Source organism: Pseudophryne corroboree, chromosome 3 (assembly GCF_028390025.1).
Source record: "Pseudophryne corroboree isolate aPseCor3 chromosome 3, aPseCor3.hap2, whole genome shotgun sequence".
Lineage (NCBI taxonomy): Eukaryota > Metazoa > Chordata > Amphibia > Anura > Myobatrachidae > Pseudophryne > Pseudophryne corroboree.
The window spans coordinates 697,680,536-697,703,569 of record NC_086446.1 but is presented as its reverse complement, the minus strand read 5'-3'; the positions used below and the strand labels follow the sequence as shown (position 1 = coordinate 697,703,569).

Genomic DNA, 23,034 nt, shown 5'->3' with positions numbered 1-23,034 from the left:
ACCACATCCAAAGTAGCTGGAGTTCCTGCACTTCCTGATAATGGATCTACAATTGGTTGATTGACGTGAAAAGATACCACCACCTTTGGTAGGACGATGGAATTCGTCCCAAGTTCCGCTTTATCAGCATGAAACACCAAATACGGTGGTTTGCATGACAAGGCACCCAATTCTGAAACACGCCTTGCTGAAGCTGTTGCTAGTAGAAAAACTGTTTTCCAAGCGAACTTAGCAACTTGTTGTAAGGGTTCAAAACGTGAAGACAGTAAAAAATCTAAAACCAGATTCAAGTCCCATGGCGCTGTAGGTGGTATAAATGGAGGTTGTACTCTGAGGACACCTTGCAGGAAAGTGTGAACTGTTGGCAAAAGGGCCAAACGCCTTTGACAGTAAAACTGACAAAGCAGAGACCTGCACTATTAGTGTAGATAAACGTAGTCCTCCATCTAACCCCATCTGTAGAAATAGCAAAAGACAGAATAATTTGAAAGATGATGTCGGAAACTTCCGAGCTTCACAACACCCTATGTAGGCACGCCAAATCCTGTGATAACGAGCTGCCGTAACTGGCTTGCTAGCACGTAACATGGTTGGTATAACCGATTCTGGAATGCCCTCTCGTCTTGAGAGTGGTTTGCACATCCACCCCGTGAAATGCAGCAGCGTTAAACCGGGGTAAAAGGAACAGACCCTGTTGTAGCAGGTCCGGGCATAGCGAGAGCGGTCAAGAATAGTCTGCGAGTAGCCCGCGGAGATTAGAGAACCACGCTCTCCGAGGCCAATGAGGCGCCACTAGTATGACTGTTGTGGTCTCTCTTTTGATCCGCTTTAGCAACCAAGGAAGCAGCAGAAACAGATACACGAGGCTGTACTGCCACACGATCGTGAGAGCATCCACTGCCACTGCCTTTGGATCTCTTGTTCTGGACACATACTGGGATGTTTGATGATTTTGGCGAGATGCCATTAGATCCAACTTTTGGGTAACCCCACCGCTGGACCAACATCTGGAACACTTCTGGATTTAATGCCCATTCTCCTGGTTGAAAATCCTGACTGCTGAGATAATCTGCCTCCCACTTTTCCACTCCTGGAATGAACACTGCCGACAATATCACCTGGTGATGCTCGGCCCAATTGAGGATTCGTGCAACTTCCCGCATGGCCATGCGACTTCGAGTTCCTCCTTCTTTCTTGATGTATGCGACTGCTGTCGCATTGTCTGACTGAACCTGGACAGTCTGAGACCGGAGCATGTGCAATGCTTGTTGCAGCGCATTGTAACTTGCCCCGAGTTCCAGGACATTTATTGACAGTAATTTTTCTTGGTCTGACCAGAGACTCTGAAGCCGACAATTTTGGACCACTGTTCCCCAACCTCCGAGACTCGCATCAGTCGTTAGAATTATCCAATTCCAGACGCCGAACCTCTTCCCTGTTGTGAGATTTTGTACTTGGAGCCACCAGAGTAGTGATACTCTGTCCTTTGGAGACAACCACACTACCTGATGAATTTGTAGATGCGAGCCTGACCACTGTGCGAGAACATCCAGTTGAAAAGGACGCAAGTGAAATCTTCCGAACAGGAGTGCTTCAAAAGACGCCACCATCTTTCCTAACGGTCGAATGCACAGAGACTGTCCGTGGATTGCGCACTAACTATACCCGATGACGAATACTTTGTGCGTTGTGTTCTGGAGGGTAAATCAGTTGATCCACCATGTCGAGAATCATTCCTAGGACTTGAAGTCTTTGCGATGGAATCAGGCTTGATTTCTTGAGGTTGACAATCCAACCGTGCTGAACATTGTACGTTAGTAAGGCATGTTGTAGGAGTATGTGTTGAGACGGAGCTTTGATGAGCAGATCGTCTAAGTACAAAACTATTATCACTCCCAGGAATCTGAGATGAGCTATCATGACAGACATCACTTTGTGAATACCCGAGGCGCTGATGAGAAGCCAAACGGTGACCCCTGAAATTGATAATGGTTTTGTTGTACTGCAAATCTTAAGTAGGCCTGATGCGTATAAGTACGCATTCTTGAGATCCATCGAAATTCTGAATTCCTGTGGATCTAAACCTGCAGTCATTGACTGCAGGGATTCCATCTTGAATCTGTAGTAAGCGACGTACTGATTGAGCTCCTTTAGGTTCAATATCGGACTGACAGTCATCCGGCTTTGGAACTACAAAAAAAAACTGTAATAACCGTGACCCTGTTGGTGACTGGAACCGGAATCAAACTGCTGAATCTACTACAGACTGTATCGCTGTCTGCAGAACCGCCGTCTTGTCTTCTGACACAGGCAGACCTGTCATGCAAAATCGCTATGGTTGAAGACAATCGAACTCTATTTTGTAAGCTTTGAACACAAAATTGCGGATCCACCCATCTGTGGATTCCCACAACTGATGATCCAAGATGGGCTGGAAGCCCATTATGCCACTGGCTTGTCTGTGGTCTTCACGTCATGAAGACAGTTAGTAGTTTGTTGAAACCACGTCTACTGTGTGTGGTTGTTCCTGTAGCACGGCCTCGAAAGGACTGAGGTCTAAGGGATATGAACGCTGTCCTGAGCATTTCCGTTTAGGAATTTGTGTAGGCAATGGTAGGAAACCAGATTTCCCCCCGTGGCCTGTGAAATGCATTTGTCCAATTGAGTATCAAACCTCTAGCCAGCATAAGGTAACGCTTCTATTCATCGTTTAGACTCTGACTCCGCCTGTTAAGAACGTAGCCAAAGTGCACGTCGTGCCGCAACTAGTGAAGCTGAAAGGCGAGAACTAACCTTGCTGATGTCCACAGAAGCCGTACCTAGATATTGAGCAGCTTCACAAATGTGATCAGCGAAGAGTATAAGGTGGTCTTCTTGTAGGCCAAAATTGAACTGTATTGCCCATGCAACTACAGCCTTGTTAATCCAACCCCCCACCAAAGCAGGTCTAAGCAACACCCCTACTGCTGTATACACCGACTTTACCATAGCTTCTAGGGTATGCTCCGACGGGTATTTAAACATCGTAGCAGCTGGAGTCTTGACATGTATCAGCTGCTTATTAAGAGATGCTGAATAAGGAAAACACAACAGAGTTCCCTGTTTAGCAAGAATACGTCATCATTGGAAAAATGTTCTTCAGTCTTCGTAAACTTTAGAACCTGACGTACTGCTCTGATGAGATTATCAATGGCCGGGCTATCAGTAACCTCACTATCTGACTCCTGGCCCAATGCCCTCTCCTCATGTTCTTCTTGCGATATGCGGTCTGGCATTGAATCATCAGAAAGCAACAGAGCTGAAACTGTCAAGTTATAAGACAAAAAAGAACGATTTTTCGAAATTGAGCTAGACCTGGACCTTCCTTCTGACCTTTTCGGAGGAATTCTAGCCTTACTCATTATGTACACAGACAGACAAGTAGAGAAGGACAGACAAGTCCCTTGTGGACCCCGTTCCACAGGCTTAATAGCCTGGAGCTGCTTGCTGCATTAAAATGCAGCTTAGTTATGGGGCCTCCCTGCGGGCATTCCCCCCCCCCCCCATCCCCGCGATCTCCCTCCTCTCAGTGTCGGACCGCGGAAGCCCTGCATACACTCCCCAAATAAAGGGCGGCAGCGTGAGCTGACCGCCCCTCACCCCCAGCAATACAAAACAAGTGAGCGGCGGCAGTGTGAGCTGCCTCACCACTCATTACCTGTTCCCAGTGGAGGCTTTGACGGGGCTTCTGTTCTAAGCTCTGTTCAGCTCCTTTATGCAGCTTTAGGCTGCAATCATGAAAATAGAAGAGAAATAGAAGAAACTGTGGAACCTCGTCCAATTGTACCTTCCCGACTGAGGCACAAAAAAATACTGAAGTCTCTATGGGAGTATGGAGCGGGTGAAGAGTTACTAATTTAAATATTTAAATTGTGCCTATACCGGCTAACTCCCCGTCCATATCCCAAGAGTACTCCAGTGACCCCTAGTGGATGAAAAAGAAATGGCATCCATGGAAAACAGACTAGCCCCGCTCCATGCCATTTATGACCGATGTCACACTGTTCCAACTTGTTTACACCAGAACACAGATGTAGGGTCTGGATAGTCACAATTTGCTGAAAGGATCAGTTCAGTTTCTAAACAAAAAATACTTTGGATAAAGCCCCACTGACTAATTACACCTGTGGGGAGTAATGTATGAATAGCTTCTCTCAGTAAATTACATTTTACGTGGTTTACAAGAAGGTCAGAAGTAAATTATCAGATATCGATGCTGTACCCTCACCTCTTAGCACATGGTCAGTGGTTCAGTTTCGCTGCAGATTCCTGTGTGTCGGTAGAGAAGCAGATTGCCAGTCATCCCACTCAACTGTAATGGGTGCAAGTCATGCAGACAGGTATCCGGACTCCAGGCCGACAACAAAAAGGTCTACACCTTAGGTCGACGCCAATTGGTCGACACACCTTAGGTCGACATGGACAAAGGCCGACATGGACAAAGGTCGACATGAGTTTTTCACAATTGTTTTCTTTTTTGGAACCTTTTCATACTTAACGATCCACGTGGACTACGATTGAAACGGTAATCTGTGCCGAGCGAAGGCACCATGCCCGAAGCATGGCGAGCTAAGCGAGCCATGCGAGGGGACGCGGTGCACTAATTGGGGTTCCCGGTCACTCTACGAAGAAAACGACACAAACCCCCCATAAAAAACTCATGTCGACCTTTTTCCATGTCGACCTTGTTCCTGTCGACCTTTTGTCCATGCCGACCTAGGGCGTGTCGACCACTTGGCGTCGACCTAAGGTGTGTCGACCTGGAGTCCCAGACCCATGCAGACATTGTTTAATGTCTTAACTACCAGTTTCTTTGGAGAACCAGAACTTCCCCCCCCCCCCCCCCCCCCCCCATCTTGTGTCATCTTCCATGATGGGTAAACAAAACAACAAAAACACACCACCTACTGCTAAGAATGAATTCCAGCTTGCCGCGTGGTTAACGCTCTTAACTGGGTCAAATAAAACTGCAACTGAAACAGCCCTTAATTCCCGGGTCATTAGCAAGAGAGAGTTTGTTGAATGGAGACCACCGAAGCAGAGCAGCACCTGGAGCTGCATACTCCAGAAATTCAGACGCTTCTCACGTGTTCAATAAACGTCAATAAATCTACCCTAGGAAACCATGACTGCAGACATTCCAAAAGTTGCGTGAACCATTTCTTCACAGCCTGGTTGATCTAGACTGAAGCCGAAATGTATCTCTGATTAGACTATAGGATGATCTTGACATTATATCCATACCGTTATTTAGATATACCGCATTTGGAACTACAATTGTGCTGGCCTTAGCACGATTATCTAAGGCCAGCACAATTGTAATTCCAAATGCAGTATTTCTTAATAACGGTATAGGGCAATTCACCTTACTTGGATTCTCCCATTTATCCATATTTCCTTTATGGGTCAGTGTTGTGTATGTAACCTCAAACTACCATTTAGGTTTAGTCCACGTCTCATAACATCATGAAGAGATAAAGTGACAGGAAGTAATGCTACTTCTTAGCCTTCAATATTTCTCAGGCTCAGCTGACTTCTTGCTTTCATGGATGTAATCTCTACACCTGCTACAGTGTGCAGGAAACTCATGCAGTGCTTCCACATACTGTACCACAGCATACCTGTCTGCATAGGGTAAATCACGTTTGAGAGTTGTGTACACTTAGTTGTCATGCCTTACCTGGAAGACATGTCCTGTGGCTTTCAACTTCGGCTTGTCGCACTCTTCCGCCAGCGCAGACGTTGACACGGATTCATCAACATCTGTTTTGGCTCTAGATTTTGCAAAATCTTCATATAACTGCACCTAAAAATTACACACAGACCTACATTAAAGCGGCACACTGTATTGCAATGATCTTTAAAGTTCATTAATCAAATTCTGGAGCTGAAGCCATGATTTAGAGAATGCAAACATAGAAAAATCAAAGGGTTTAAACAGTTTAAACCACCTAAATAATGCCTTTAAAACAGAACCAACCAATGGACAATACAATAATTCAGGAAACAAACCTGCAAAGGACTTAGAGAACAGTAGTAATCTTGGATAATTTTAGGAGGAAGATCTTGCAATACATCCTCTTTCATTCTCCGAAGCAGGAATGGCAAAACCTGCCGATGCAATGCCTCCATTGCAAGGACACCTGAACAGGGTGGGAAAGATGAAGTTTAAGTGGGAAGCGGTTTTACAAAACAAATGTATATAAACCAGAGGAGATTTACTCCTTACCGGCTTCTTGTTCACGAGAGGAGCTCTTAGCATCCCTACTTGCCAATATAGGCTTTCCGTATCTTGCAGCAAACTGCCGTTCTGTTCCTAAAAAGCCAGGCATGAGGAAGTCAAATAATGACCACAGCTCCAAAACATTGTTCTAGGAAAGAAAGAACACAAGATCATATAAGTAGCCTTCAAGCAAATGTAGCAAAAGGCACATTAGGGCTTGTTTCCTTAGCAAGGTTTCGCTGCAGTACAAAATAAATAGCATGCAGTTTCTGCTAGCTAATTCACAACTGTCTTGACCCACGACTAAATGACATGTACAGACACAGCCCAATATAAAAACAAAAATAGGATTTTGGTACTTACCAGGTAAATCCTTTTCTTTGAATCCATAGGGGGCACTGGAGTACTCTTGGGATATGGACGGTTTCCGTAGGAACAAGGCACTGAATATTAAAATTTAGAACTCTCCTCCCCTCCATAGCCCAGAGTACCTCAGTGTTTTTTCTGTGCTTCTCGTAGCAACAAGGCTTGTGTGGAGCTTAACCACACTACTTTGAATATTTTTATTTTTAATTTTTTTTTTCTTTTTCTTTTACATTTTTTGCTCACAGCACATCCCTTCCCAGTTTCTGTAAAAACTTGGGTCCGGGATAGTGCCGCTGCACAGAGCAGCGCATGGCGTGTCGGTCCTCACTAAGAGCACCCTCACAGCCACACGCAGCTCATTCCCTGACTGCTGCTACAGCTGGACGGAGCTTACAGATAGAAGCCCCGTTTTTTACTGAGCCGAACAGGAGCGATAGAGAGGTTGACAATGGAGAATTACATATAACAGAACGGACAACAATAAAGTTGACACATAACGTGACTGACAACTAAATAGTTGGCACAATAACCGATAGAACTTGAAACTTGAACCAGTCGGTGAGAATGTGTTACCATACGATTCCCTGAACTTACCGCAAACTAGGTAAAACTGCTCTGGGTGGGCGTCCAGTGCCCCCTATGGATTCAAAGAAAAGGATTTACCTGGTAAGTACCAAAATCCTATTTTCTTTTTCATCCACTAGGGGTTACTGGAGTACTCTTGGGACGTACCAAAGCTTCCCCCGTGGACGGGAGAGCAGTTTGGCACCTGTAACACTAGGCGGCCAAAGCTAGATGCTGATGCCGCAAACGTATCAAACTTGTAAAAGCGCACAAACGTGTGCACTGATGACCAGGTAGCCGCACGGCAAAGCTGCGTCATAGAAGCCCCACGACCAGCTGCCCATGAAGTCCCCACAAAACGTGTGGAATGAGCTGTTACTGATGTAGGCGGCTGTAACCTAGCATGAAGGTAAGCCTGACGTATGGTCAGTTTAATCCATCTGGATAAGGTCTGCTTAGAAGCTGGCCAACCCATCTTGGCAGCATCATACAGAACAAACAACGTATCCGTCTTACGAACTGTAGACGTTCGGGACACATAAACGCGTAATGCGCGTACCACATCCAAGGTTCCAGAATTTCCTGTCAACACAGGAACTACTATTGGTTGATTGATGTGAAAGGATGACACTACCTTTGGTAGGAAAGCGGGATTCGTCCGAAGTTCCGCTCTGTCATCATGAAACACCAAATACGGTGGCTTGCATGACAAGGCACCCAAATCGGAAACACGCCTTGCCGAAGCCAAGGCTAGTAGGAAAATTGTTTTCCAAGTGAGAAACTTAATATCCACGTGGTGTAAGGGTTCAAAATATGTAGACTGTAAGAAATCTAAAACCAGATTCAAGTCCCATGGCGCTGTAGGTGGAATGAATGGAGGCTGTACTCTGAGGACACCTTGCAGAAAAGTGTGTACAGACGGCAATAGAGCCAATCGTCTTTGAAAATAAATTGACAAAGCAGATACCTGCACCTTTAGTGTAGATAAACGCAGTCCTCCATCTAACCCCGTCTGTAGAAATAACAAAAGACGGGATAACTTGAAAGATGATGTCGGAAACTTCCAATCCTCACACCAACCTATATAGGCAAGCCAAATTCTGTAATAATGAGCTGCCGTAACTGGCTTCCTAGCACGTAACATGGTTGGTATAACAGATTCTGGAATGCCCTCTCTCCTTAAGAGGGCGGTCTCAACAGCCACCCCGTCCAACGCAGCCGCGCTAAATCGGGGTAAAGGAACGGACCCTGTTGTAACAGGTCCGGACGAAGTGGGAGCGGCCAAGGCTCGTCTGCGAGTAGTCCTCGGAGATCCGAGAACCAAGCTCTCCGAGGCCAATGAGGCGCCACTAGTATGACTGTGACAGACTCTCTTTTGATCCGTTTTAGCAACAGAGGGAGCAGCGGAAACGGTGGAAACAGGTACACGAGGCTGTACGGCCACGCGACGGTGAGAGCATCCACCGCCACTGCCTTTGGATCTCGCGTTCTGGACACATACTGGGGAGTTTGGTGATTGTGGCGAGATGCCATCAAGTCCACTTGAGGGTAACCCCACCTCTGGGCCAACATGTGAAACACTTCTGGATGTAATGCCCATTCTCCTGGATGAAAATCCCGACGGCTGAGATAATCCGCCTCCCAGTTGTCCACTCCCGGAATGAACACTGCCGACAACACCACTTGGTGACGCTCGGCTCAATTGAGGATTCGAGCTACTTCTCGCATTGCCATGCGGCTTCTCGTTCCTCCTTGTTTGTTGATGTATGCGACCGCCGTCGCATTGTCCGACTGCACCTGGACAGGCTGGGACCGAAGAATGTGCACTGCTTGTCGTAGCGCTTTGTAAATTGCCCGGAGTTCCAGGACATTTATAGACAGCAATCTTTAGTGAGCCGCCCAGAGACCCTGGAGCTGACAATTTTGAACTACAGCTCCCCAACCTCTGAGACTCGCGTCCGTCGTTAGAATTATCCAATTCCAGGCGCCGAACCGTTTCCCCGCGGTCAGATTGTGTACATTGAGCCACCAGAGTAGAGATATCCTGGCCCGTGGCGACAACCTCACTCTGTGGTGAATCTGCAGATGCGAGCCCGACCACTGTGCGAGCACATCCAGTTGAAAAAGGACGTGAGTGAAGTCTCCCGAACTGAAGCGCTTCGAAAGCCGCCACCATTGTGCCTAAGAGGCGAATGCACAAATGTAGAGAGACTGTGCGTGGCTTGAGCACCAATCGAACCAGATGACGAATGATCTGTACTTTCTGTTCTGGTAGGTAAATTCTTTGATTTACCGTATCGAGAATCATACCTAGGAATTGCAGTCGTTGAGACGGAATCAGATGTGATTTCTTGAAGTTGACAATCCAACCGTGCTGAACTAGGACATCGTACGTTAGCAACGCATGTTGGAGGAGCATCTGTTGAGACGGAGCTTTGATGAGCAGATCGTCCAAGTACGGAACTATTATCACTCCCAGGGATCTGAGATGAGCTATCATCACAGACATCACTTTGGTGAATACCCGAGGCGCTGACGAGAGGCCAAACGGTAGAGCCTGAAACTGGTAATGGTTCTGCCAGATTGCAAACCGCAAGAACCTCTGATGAGGTGGCCAAATCGGAATGTGTAAATACGCATCTTTGAGATCCAGCGCAATCATGAATTCCTGTGGCTCTAAACCTGCAATTACCGACCGCAGAGATTCCATCTTGAATCTGTAGTAAGTGACGTACTGACTGAGGCCCTTTAAGTTCAATATTGGCCTGACCGAGCCATCCGGCTTTGGTACCACAAACAGACTGGAATAATAACCCTGCCCCTGTTGGTGTACAGGGACCGGAATCAAAACTGCTGACTCCAGCAGAGACTGAATGGCAAGTTGCAGAACCGCCCGTTTGTCGTCCGACACAGGCAGTCCTGTGGCGGGAGACAGTCGAACTCTATTTTGTAACCTTTGAGCACTAAATTGCGGATCCACCCATCTGTGGACGTCTGGAACCACGCCAAATGGAACGTCTGAAGGCGTGCTCCCACAACTGGAGATCCGAGATGGGCTGGGAGTCCGTCATGCCACTGGCTTGTCGGTGACCTTAGCGTCTTGACGACTGGCGTTGGTTTGTTGGAAACCACGCCCTCTACCTTGTCTACCGGCCATGGCTGGTCCCCTACCACGGCCTCGAAAGGGCTGAGGCCGAAAGGATTTGAACGCCGGGCCCGAGTATTTCCGCCTAGGCGCCAATGGTAAGAAAACAGACTTACCACCCGTGGCCTCAGCAATCCATTTGTCCAATTCAGGACCAAACAGCTTCTCGCCACCGTAAGGTAACGCCTCTATACCTCTTTTGACCTCCGCCTCAGTTTGCCAAGAGCGCAGCCAGAGTGCTCGTCGTGCTGCAACTAGCGACGATGAAAGGCGAGAAGTGAGCTGACAGACGTCAGTAGAAGCTGTACATAGATAATCAGCAGCTTCCCAGATTTGATCAGCGAGAAGTATAAGGTGATCGTCATGTAGGGCAGACTTTAGTTCTGTTATCCATACCATGAGCGCCTTAGTTACCCAAATGCCAACCAACCCAGGTCTAAGCAACACTCCTGCTGCTATATACATGGATTTTAGCATAGCTTCAATTTTACGGTTTGAAGGGTCTTTAAGCGTAGTAGCCGTTGGTACTGGTATGGTTAATTTCTTTGTAAGTTTAGACACAGACGAATCCACAAATGGCGGATTCTCCCAAGTAGCTGTCACAGACTCCGGAAACGGGTAACTAGACTTAAATCTGCGAGGTATAGAAAACCGTTTATCCGGATTCTTTCGTGTTTCCAGTAACATCTTATTAAGAGATTCCAAAACCGGAAAACACATCGGAGTCCTCTGTCGTTTAGCAAAGACGACTTCATAATTTGTCAGAGGCTCCTCAGATTCTGTAAACCTCAGAGACTGACGCACCGCTCTGATGAGATTATCAATGCCTGGGCTGTCAAAATCTTCACTATTGGACTGCTGGTCTACTTCGCCCTCCTCACCGTCATCTTGCGCAGTGAGGTTCATAAGACAAAGTAAATTTATCCCTGCTACCCAAAATGGACTTAGACCCCTCCGGTAGTCCTAGCGGTCTCACCCTAGACTCAGATCTTGCCGCTTCCCGCTCCTGTCGAGCGGCGGCCAATTCTGATTGCAATCCAGCCATGACATCTGCTAGCATAGCCCATGGAGGGTCCGGGATGAAACCGGCTTAGACAGCGGAGCAGAGATTGTATTCGTAGCTGAATCCACAAAACATACTGCGCATGTGGTAGAACCATCTGGTAACACACTGTCACAGACCTGGCAGTGCTTTTTTGGTTTTGCCGGTGCCTTACTCATCATGTAGACAGACAATACAACATACAAAGACAGACAACCTGCACGACTCAGTAAGTAGTACTGTGGTGTCATATATATATATATATATATATATATATATATCTGGCAAAGAGTAGTGCACGTGGCCAGTACTATATGAAACTGATCCCAAATTCCCACCAACACCCCTGCGCCTCCGGTGGAGTACAGATGTAGTACAGGAACGTTCTGGAATCACAAACTGGAAGACAGGAAGCAAGATTAAAATGGCCACCATGCCTCACAGTGCAGGGTATATGTAACAAGTGCAGCCAACCCTGTAATATAGGCTTAACAGCCTATTTCATCAATGTCACCCCCCTTATGCAGCCCTCCGCTAATGTCATCTCCCCCCCCCCCCCCCCTTCTGCTCCCTCCCCTGTGGCCCGTGCACCGCTGTCTGAGCGGGAATTACCGGGGCGCGGGTATCTCATTCCCAGCGCAATCAGGCTGCAGGGAGCCGGGGAGCGCTGTAATGGAGCGCGGTCCTACAGCGGCGGCCGGCGGGTGTGAGCGGTGCTGGGGCGGTCTGTCAGGAGAGGCGGGTGCGGGCGCAGTGAGAGCGGCGTCAGTGACCAGTGTCCCCCCACAGCGGGGCGGCAGCGTGCGCTGACCGCCCCATACCCCAAGCATACCTGAGTCCAGAGGCGAAGGCTGTGACGGGGCTTCTATCTGTAAGCTCCGTCCAGCTGTAGCAGCAGTCAGGGAATGAGCTGCGTGTGGCTGTGAGGGTGCTCTTAGTGAGGACCGACACGCCATGCGCTGCTCTGTGCAGCGGCACTATCCCGGACCCAAGTTTTTACAGAAACTGGGAAGGGATGTGCTGTGAGCAAAAAATGTAAAAGTAGAAGAAAAAAAAAATTAAAAATAAAAATATTCAAAGTAGTGTGGTTAAGCTCCACACAAGCCTTGTTGCTACGAGAAGCACAGAAAAAACACTGAGGTACTCTGGGATATGGAGGGGTGGAGAGTTCTAAATTTTAATATTCAGTGCCTTGTTCCTACGGAAACCGTCCATATCCCAAGAGTACTCCAGTGACCCCTAGTGGATGAAAAAATAAGAATTTACTCACCGGTAATTCTATTTCTCGTAGTCCGTAGTGGATGCTGGGAACTCCGTAAGGACCATGGGGAATAGCGGGCTCCGAAGGAGGATGGGCACTCTAGAAAGATCTTAGACTACCTGGTGTGCACTGGCTCTTCCCACTATGACCCTCCTCCAAGCCTCAGTTAGGTACTGTGCCCGGACGAGCGTACACAATAAGGAAGGATTTTGAATCCCGGGTATGACTCATACCAGCCACACCAATCACACCGTACAACTCGTGATATGAAACACAGTTAACAGTATGAAACAATAGAGCCTCTTAACAGATGGCTCAACAATAACCCGATTTAGTTAACAATAACTATGTACAAGTATTGCAGATAAACCGCACTTGGGATGGGCGCCCAGCATCCACTACGGACTACGAGAAATAGAATTACCGGTGAGTAAATTCTTATTTTCTCTGACGTCCTAGTGGATGCTGGGAACTCCGTAAGGACCATGGGGATTATACCAAAGCTCCCAAACGGGCGGGAGAGTGCGGATGACTCTGCAGCACCGAATTAGAGAACTCCAGGTCCTCCTCAGCCAGGGTATCAAATTTGTAGAATTTTGCAAACGTGTTTGCCCCTGACCAAGTAGCTGCTCGGCAAAGTTGTAAAGCCGAGACCCCTCGGGCAGCCGCCCAAGATGAGCCCACCTTCCTTGTGGAATGGGCATTGACAGATTTTGGCTGTGGCAGGCCTGCCACAGAATGTGCAAGCTGAATTGTACTACAAATCCAACGAGCAATAGTCTGCTTAGAAGCAGGAGCACCCAGCTTGTTAGGTGCATATAGGATAAACAGCGAGTCAGATTTTCTGACTCTAGCCGTTCTGGAAACATATATTTTCAGTGCCCTGACAACGTCTAGCAACTTGGAGTCCTCCAAGTCCCTAGTAGCCGCAGGCACCACAATAGGCTGGTTCAGGTGAAACGCTGACACCACCTTTGGGAGAAACTGGGGACGAGTCCTCAATTCTGCCCTATCCATATGGAAAATCAAATAAGGGCTTTTACAAGACAAAGCCGCAAATTTTGATACTCGCCTGGCAGAAGCCAAGGCCAATAACATAACCACCTTCCACGTGAGATATTTTAGATCCACGGTTTTTAGTGGTTCAAACCAATGTGATTTTAAGAAACTCAACACCACGTTGAGATCCCAAGGTGCCACTGGAGGCACAAACGGGGGCTGACTATGCAGCACTCCTTTTATAAATGTCTGAACTTCAGGTACTGAAGCTAGTTCTTTTTGAAAGAAAATCGACAGAGCAGAGATCTGTACCTTAATGGAACCCAATTTAAGGCCCATAGTCACTCCTGCTTGCAGGAAATGCAGAAATCGACCTAGTTGAAATTCCTCTGTTGGGGCCCTTTCACCATGCAACATATTTTCGCCATATGCGGTGATAATGAGTTGCTGTAACCTCTTTCCTGGCTTTAGTAAGCGTAGGAATGACTTCCTCCGGAATGCCCTTTTCCTTCAGGATCCGGCGTTCAACCGCCATGCCGTCAAACGCAGCCGCGGTAAGTCTTGGAACAGACAGGGCCCCTGCTGCCGCAGGTCCTGTCTGAGTGGCAGAGGCCATGGGTCCTCTGATATAAATTCTTGAAGTTCTGGGTACCAAGCTCTTCTTGGCCATCCACGAGTATCGTTCTTACTCCTCGCCTTCTTATTATTCTCAGTACCTTTGGTATGAGAGGCAGAGGGGAGAACACATAAACCGACTGGTACACCCACGGTGTTACCAGAGCGTCCATAGCTATCGCCTGAGGGTCCCTTGACCCGGTGCAATATCTTTTATAGCTTTTTGTTGAGGCGGGACGCCATCATGTCCACCTGTGGCCTTTCCCAATGGTGTACAATCCTATTGGAAGACTTCTGGAGGAAGTCCCTATTCTCCCGGGTGGAGGTCGTGTCTGTTGAGAAGATCTGCTTCCCAGTTGTCCACTCCGGGAATGAACACTGCTGACAGTGCTAACACATGATTTTCCGCCTATCGGAGAATCCTTGTGGCTTCTGCCATCGCCATCCTGCTTCTTGTGCCGCCCTGTTGGTTTACATGGGCGACTGCCGTGATGTTGTCTGATTGGATCAGTACCGGCTGGTTTTGAAGCAGAGGCCTTGCCGGCCTCAGGGCATTGTAAATGGCCCTCAGGTCCAGAATATTTATGTGTAGGGAAATAACCTGACTTGACCAAAGTCCCTGGAAATTTCTTCCCTGTGTGACTGCCTCCCAGCCTCAAAGGCTGGAATCCATGGTCACTAGGACCTAGTCCTGTATGCCGAACCTGCGGCCCTCTTGAAGATGGGCACTCTGCAGCCACCACAGTAGAGATACCCTGGTCCTTGGAGACAGGGTTATCAGCCTATGCATCGGAAGATGCGATCCGGACCACTTGTCCAACAGGTCCCTCTGAAAAGTTCTCATATGGAACCTGCCTAATGGGATTGCTTCGTAGGAAGCTACCATTTTTCCCAGGACTCGCGTGCAATGATGCACCGCTACCTATTTTGGCTTCAGGAGGTCTCTGACTAGAGATGACAACTCCTTGGCTTTCTCCTCCGGGAGAAACACTATTTCTGGTTTATGTCCAGAACCATCCCCAGGAACAGTAGACGTGTCATAGGAACCAGCTGTGACTTTGGACTGTTTAGAATCCAACCATGCTGTTGTAGCACTTTCCAAAATAGTGCTACCCCGACTACCAACTGCTCCTTGGACCTCGCCCTTATAACGAGATTGTCCAAGTACGGGATAATTACAACTCCCTTTTTTTCGAAGGAGTATCATCATTTCGGCCATTACCTTGATAAAACACCCTCGGTGCCATGTACAGTCCAAACGGCAGTGTCTGGACTTGGTAATGGTAATCCTGTACCACAAATCTGAGGTACTCCTGGCGAGGATGGTAAATGGGGACATGCAGGTAAGCATCCTTGATGTCCAGGGATACCATGTAATCCCCCTCCTCCAGGCTTGCAATAACCGCCCTGAGCGATTCCATCTTGAACTTGAATTTTTTTATGTATGTGTTCAAGGATTTTAAATATAAAATGGGTCACACCGAACCATGCGGTTTCGGTACCCCAACCCGTGTGGAATAGTAACCCCGTCCTTGTTGAAGTAGGGGCACCTTGAGTATTACCTGCTGGGAATACCGCTTATTAATTGCCTCTAGCACAGCCTCCCTGCCTGAGGGAGTTGTCAGCAAGGCATATTTTAGGAAACGGCTGGGGGGAGACATCTCGAATTCCAGCTTGTACCCCTGAAATACTACTTGAAAGAAACAGGGATCCACCTGTGAGCGAGCCCACTAATTGCTGAAATTTTTTGAGACGGCCCCCCACCGTACCTGGCTACACCTGTGGAGCACCCGCGTCATGGTGTGGACTCACAGGAGGCGGGGGAAGAATCTTGATTCTGGGAACAGGCTGACTGGTGCAGCTTTTTCCCTCTACCCTTGTCTCTGTACAGAAAGGAAGCGCCATTTGACCCGCTTGCTTTTCTGAAGCCGAAAGGACTGTACCTTTGTCTGTGAGGAAACCTGAGGTAAAATTATTTCTTCCCAGCAGTTGCTGTGGATACGAGGTCCCAGAGACCATCCCCAAATAATTCCTCACCCTTATAAGGCTCTCTATGCGCTTTTTAAGTCAGCATCACCTGTCCAGTGACAGGTCTCTAATACCCTCCTGACAGAATGGACATTACATTTATTTTGGATGCCAGCCGGCAAAATATCCCTCTGTGCATCCCCCATATATAAGACGACGTCTTTAATATGTTTTTATGTTTGCCAACTAGTATCCCTGTTTGACAGGGTCACCGACCCCGCTGCAGCAGCACTATCTGCAGGTCTCAGTCTAGTACCTGAGTGTGTAAATACAGACTTCAGGATAGCCTCCTGTTTTTTATCAACAGGTACCTATTAAAGTGGCCGTATCCTAAGACGGCAGTGCCACCTTTTTTGACAAACGTGTGAGCGCCTTATCCACCCTAGGAGATATCTCCCAGCGTAACTTATCCACCTGGCGGGAAAGGGTACGCCATCAGTAACTTTTTATAAATTACCAGTGTCTTAACGGGGGAACCCACGCTTTTCACACACTTCATTTATTCATCTGATGGGGGAACAAAACACTGCCTGTTTTTTCTCCCCAAACCTAAAACCCATTTTTAGAGGTGCTTGGGTTAAAGTCAGAAATGTATAACATTTTTTATTGCCGGGATCAAGTCACGGATGTTCCTAGTGGATTTTGTATATGTCTCCACCTTGTCGACACTGGAGTCAGACTCCGTGTCGACATCTGTGTCTGCCATCTGAGAGAGCGGGCGTTTTTGAGCCCCTGATGGCCTTTGAGACGCCTGGGCAGGCGCGGGCTGCGAAACCGGCTGTCCCACAGCTGTTACGTCATCCACCCTTTTATGTAAGGAGTTGACACTGTCGATTAATACCTTTCACCTATCCATCCACTCTGGTGTCGGCCCCACAGGGGGCGACATCACATATATCGGCCTCTGTTCCGTCACCATATAAGCCTCCTCATTCAACATGTCGACACAGCCGTACCGACACACCGCAGACACACAGGGAATGCTCTAAACGAGGACAGGACCCACAAAAGCCCTTTGGGGGGACAGAGTGAGAGTATGCCAGCACACACCAGAGCGCTATATAATGCAGGGACTAACTGAGTTATGTCCCCTATAGCTGCTGTTTTTATATATAATGTATACTGCGCCTAAATTTAGTGCCCCCCCTCTCTTTATTAACCCTTTGTAGACTGCAGGGGAGAGCTAGGGAGCTTCCTTCCAGCGGAGCTGTGAGGGAAAATGGCGCCAGTGTGCTGAGGAGATAGGCTCCGCCCCTTTTTCGCGGCCTATTCTCCCGTTTTTTATGGAATTCTGGCAGGGGTATTTACCTCATATATAGCCCCTGGGGCTATATATTGAGGTATTTTAGCCAGCCAAGGTGTTTTTATTGCTGCCTCAGGGCGCCCCCCCCAGCGCCCTGCACCCTCAGTGACCGGAGTGTGAAGTGTGTGAGAGGAGCAATGGCGCACAGCTGCAGTGCTGTGCGCTACCTTGGTGAAGACAGAGTCTTCATGCCGCCGATTTTCCGGACCATCTTCTTGCTTCTGGCTCTGTAAGGGGGACGGCGGCGCAGCTCCGGGACCGAACATCAAGGCTGGGCCTGCGGTCGATCCCTCTGGAGCTAATGGTGTCCAGTAGCCTAAGAAGCCCAATCCGGCTGCAAGCAGGCGAGTTCGCTTCTTCTCCCCTTAGTCCCTCGCTGCAGTGAGCCTGTTGCCAGCAGGTCTCACTGAAAATAAAAAAATCTAAGACTATTACTTTCTAAGAGCTCAGGAGAGCCCCTAGTGTGCATCCAACCTCGGCCGGGCACGAAATCTAACTGAGGCTTGGAGGAGGGTCATAGTGGGAGGAGCCAGTGCACACCAGGTAGTCTAAGATCTTTCTAGAGTGCCCAGCCTCCTTCGGAGCCCGCTATTCCCCATGGTCCTTACGGAGTTCCCAGCATCCACTAGGACGTCAGAGAAAGAAATATATTTTTCTCTGAGGCTTTAAGGGTAGTCTGGTACACTTTCAGCCATGCACTTCACTACAGGAACAATTGTCTATGTATAAGGTCAGTGAAGAAGAATGGGGGTATCTGTTACTTCATCTCAATGAGGCAGGACAATAACTAGAAATAGAGCTTAAAACTCTAGACAATCCCTTGCTACAGGATCTAGTTTATGTAAGCAAAAAAACACTGAATGGAAGAGGAAAACACAATGCATTAAGGCTACAAGATCAATTCAGAGAGTTGGCCGGCTGCGGCACAGGCATAATGAATCACTAAGTAAAGTGTTTAACAATAAGGAAAACAAAGGCCTTGTAGTGCCCTGAAACTGAAACCACCAACTGAGAGGCAGCTTGACATCTAATCAGAGAACAGACTGAACACTGCCCATTATGCAGCAACTGGAGTTGTCCTGGACTGAAAGAGGAACTTGCTTTTCAGTACATTTGTATGGTATACTAGTAGCTTGCCCTGTATCAAAGCATATACTGTCATTTGCTTTACAGGCTGTTTGACAAATAACGGTAGGTAACCAGGAGTCTGACGTGAAATAGTCTGTCATTTTCTCCTGACACATGTAGCAAATTGTGTTATCGCCTTACTGGTCTTAAGACCAGCAGCTTGGGCAGTACAGGAAGAAAGGGCCAGGGCAAAAACCACTCTGCATAGGTGAAACACAACTAATGGCCAAGTGAAGGATCCTGCAACATAGAGAGGACTATAGTATGGTGGAGGTGGAATATTAGGGTAACTCAATGAAGTAGGATATGGCAAGCAGACACTGAAGGTACATTGCAGTGTAAAGCTTTTTAATAGCTGAATGCTCAGAGTTAGGGTAAATCCAAGGTTTTATTTACACCAGAAAGTGAGCAATGTCACAGGTCCATGTAAGATGTTGCTGATAACGGAACTACTGTGAAAAAAAAAATGCTCTACCACAATGATCAGTCACTTAAGACTTACTTCTAGATCAGTGTAGGCAATTATTGCAGCCAATGAGTCACTAGGAATGAGTTTGTGAACTTTCAAGAGCCGCACTTAAGGTAATTTGTTCGACTACAAAAAAGTAAGTGGAACTAGTAGCGCAGCCATCAGGGTTAGAATAGGTCCACATTGGGCGAGATCGAGGTAGGGGCTCTGGATTGGTGCTGTGCAAAGTTCTGACGTGAGGGGGATGGGGGGGACCTATCCCGGCTCCTCCTGATAGAGCCATGCACTCCTGGCACTGGGGCAGTGTGTGAAGGTGGAGTAAGGCTCCGCTCCATTTAGCTCTCTCCAGAGCATCTACCTCTATCTCACAAACTATGGTCCTAATCAAACTAGCCAGCCCAACCTAACTTTCTACAGTCCCTGGTATCAATGATTAAGTCAAATGTGTGACTGGGGGCACCTCACCTTTTGCTGTCTCTACTCCCGACTCCAGGGCTGTACACCTGAGTGACATTTTTATGTATCCTTTACTAAAGATCATGCGACTCCTATGCCCAGTGAATGATAATCTGATAACTGGTTACAACACACAGGTGTACAATGTTGTCCACGCAACAGGCAGCAGAAACAATTCAGAGTTAGCGTTTTTCGATGGTCCCTCCCATACATGACTGGTAGCTGTGGAATTTGGAGAAGGGCATGTTGCACTGCTAGGTGATGCTCAGCGTGCAGTTTGTGGAGAGGAGGGAGGCAGTAGCCTTAATGTACTGCTATATCTCTGATGCTCACATCAAATGCAGTCAGTTGTTGCAATTCAGACCCAGCTGATAAGACACTATAGTGGCACCAGAGGGACTTCTAGTGGCACCTTCTTCATCCAAATGAGTCCCAGTACATCACAAGCCACACTTGAGCCAGTCTCCTCGGGTATTGGCTACCAATCTTTTACAGCAGATGCTGTAGGGCAAGGAACATATATAAAGAATGCTACTTTTTCATCTGGAAGATTTATCTGTAAGTTTCCAGAACATTTACTGGAAGGGGAGGCCTCTCAAAATGGCAGTGGGAGGTAGGGTATTTACAATATATGCACTTTGGTGGCATGCTGAATTTTCTACCACATACTGTATCGGTGAAAGAATTTGTACCAGACAGTTTACATACCTGAATTGGTGTTCCAGAAAGGATAATTCTATAATTGGCAGTTATCTGCTTTACTGCTTTTGACAATTTCGTTTTTCCATTCTTAATTACATGGCCTTCATCCAGAATACAATAATTAAATTTCATATTTCTAAAATAACACATTAAAATGTTAACTCAAAATGTAGCTCACCTGTATACAGCCACAAATAAAATACAAGAATACAGATTGTAAACTTTAGCCAGCCATGGCCTTGGCTACGTTACAGTATACTAAAAAATATGCAGCGTATGAAACAAAAAATGCGAAGAGTTGCGGTGAGCACAGGTCATTCCACCGATTATGGAACCTAGGAAGGTTTGTGGGAGTGGTAAGTGAAGGTTACAGGTATAGGTGGAGATAGGAGATAGGTGACGCGGTCATAGAATTATCTGCAGTTAAGAACGTATGAGCATGACAGGCATACAATTTTAGATGCCTTTGTCCAACAGCCCTCCCTTACTAGATTGGGAGAGAGCACACGTTATAGTTCATCTAACCAAACAATAGTGCTTCACTTTGCAAAAGAGACCATATATGTATGATACTTTGGGACATACATGTTACTACGGCCACGAACACGCACACTGTCTTCCTACATTTCACAAAGCCTGTTGCTCAAAATCAAATTTACCTGAAAAAGTCTATATCATTCCTCACAACATCATAAGAAGCCACGATTAAGTTGTGTCTCTTAACCTGGTGCTGTAACCTGCGCAAATAAAGAGACATAACACATTTATCAAATATTTAGTTCAGTAATACAATGTAAACATACACTTGGAGCTTGTTACCCAACTCAGAGCTAAGGCTAAAGGACATATCCACCCACAAATTTCTATTTGCACCCACAATTTAAAGTTTGTCTATGAATCCTACACTAGCACAACTGCAGGATGCAAAACAACGCATTAATGTTGAATAGCGGTGCGGAGTGAGATGTGGATTTGTATAATTGGAGTCTGAAAATGACATTAAATAAGCACTATTTTAAACTCTGCTAACATTAGTAACACAGGGAGAGCATAAGTACATCTTTGCTAGCTGGTGACTATTCTAAAATAAGAATTTACTTACCGATAATTCTATTTCTCGTAGTCCGTAGTGGATGCTGGGGACTCAGTCAGGACCATGGGGAATAGCGGCTCCGCAGGAGACAGGGCACAAAAATAAAGCTTTAGGATTAGGTGGTGTGTACTGGCTCCTCCCCCCATGACCCTCCTCCAAGCCTCAGTTAGGATACTGTGCCCGGACGAGCGTACACAATAAGGAAGGATATTGAACCCCGGGTAAGACTCATACCAGCCACACCAATCACACCGTATAACTTGTGATCTGAACCCAGTTAACAGTATGACAAACGTAGGAGCCTCTGAACAGACGGCTCACAACAAATAACCCGATTTTTTTGTAACAATAACTATGTACAAGTATTGCAGACAATCCGCACTTGGGATGGGCGCCCAGCATCCACTACGGACTACGAGAAATAGAATTATCGGTAAGTAAATTCTTATTTTCTCTAACGTCCTAAGTGGATGCTGGGGACTCCGTCAGGACCATGGGGATTATACCAAAGCTCCCAAACGGGCGGGAGAGTGCGGATGACTCTGCAGCACCGAATGAGAGAACTCAAGGTCCTCCTCAGCCAGGGTATCAAATTTGTAGAATTTTGCAAACGTGTTTGCCCCTGACCAAGTAGCAGCTCGGCAGAGTTGTAATGCCGAGACTCCCCGGGCAGCCGCCCAGGATGAGCCCACTTTCCTTGTGGAATGGGCCTTGACAGATTTAGGTTGTGGCAAGCCTGCCACAGAATGTGCAAGTTGAATTGTGCTACAAATCCAACGAGCAATCGTCTGCTTAGAAGCAGGAGCACCCATCTTGTTGGGTGCATACAATATAAGCAGTGAGTCAGACTTTCTGACTCCCGCCGTTCTTGAAATATATATTTTCAATGCCCGGACCACGTCCAACAACTTGGAATCCTCCAACTCGTTAGTAGCCGCAGGCACCACAATAGGCTGGTTCAGGTGAAACGCTGACACCACCTTAGGCAGAAAATGAGGACGCGTCCGCAGTTCTGCCCTGTCCGTATGGAAAATCAGATATGGGCTCTTATATGATAAAGCCGCCAATTCTGATACTCTCCTGGCTGAAGCCAGGGCCAGTAGCATGGTTACTTTCCATGTAAGATACTTCAGCTCCACCGATTTGAGCGGCTCAAACCAATGGGATTTGAGAAAATCCAAGACTACATTAAGATCCCACGGTGCCACTGGGGGCACAACCGGGGTCTGTATATGTAGTACTCCTTTTACAAAAGTCTGGACTTCAGGAACTGAAGCCAATTCTTTCTGGAAGAAAATCGACAGGGCCGAAATTTGAACCTTAATGGACCCCAATTTGAGGCCCATAGACAATCCTGTTTGCAGGAAATGTAGGAATCGACCCAGTTGAAATTCCTCCGTGGGGGCCTTCCTGGCCTCTCACCACGCAACATATTTTCTCCAAATGCGGTGATAATGTTGTGCAGTCACCTCCTTCCTGGCTTTTACCAGTGTAGGAATGACCTCTTCCGGAATGCCTTTTTCCTTTAGAATTCGGCGTTCAACCGCCATGCCGTCAAACGCAGCCGCGGTAAGTCTTGGAATAGACACGGTCCCTGCTGA

The 23,034-nt window shown here is 47.3% G+C and overlaps 1 protein-coding gene across 2 annotated transcripts in view; it reads right to left on the bottom strand.

The window, feature by feature from the left end:
* Nucleotides 1-23,034, bottom strand: part of BTAF1 (B-TFIID TATA-box binding protein associated factor 1) — a 324,567-nt gene that overhangs the window by 19,014 nt on the left and 282,519 nt on the right. For both annotated transcript variants that reach the window (XM_063962035.1, XM_063962034.1), the window contains exons 29-33: nucleotides 21,000-21,077; nucleotides 20,347-20,476; nucleotides 6,269-6,410; nucleotides 6,052-6,182; nucleotides 5,720-5,845 (exon numbers count right to left, since the gene is read on the bottom strand). In XM_063962035.1, the coding sequence (XP_063818105.1) occupies nucleotides 5,720-5,845; nucleotides 6,052-6,182; nucleotides 6,269-6,410; nucleotides 20,347-20,476; nucleotides 21,000-21,077 (607 nt within the window). The remainder of the gene's footprint in view (nucleotides 1-5,719; nucleotides 5,846-6,051; nucleotides 6,183-6,268; nucleotides 6,411-20,346; nucleotides 20,477-20,999; nucleotides 21,078-23,034) is intronic.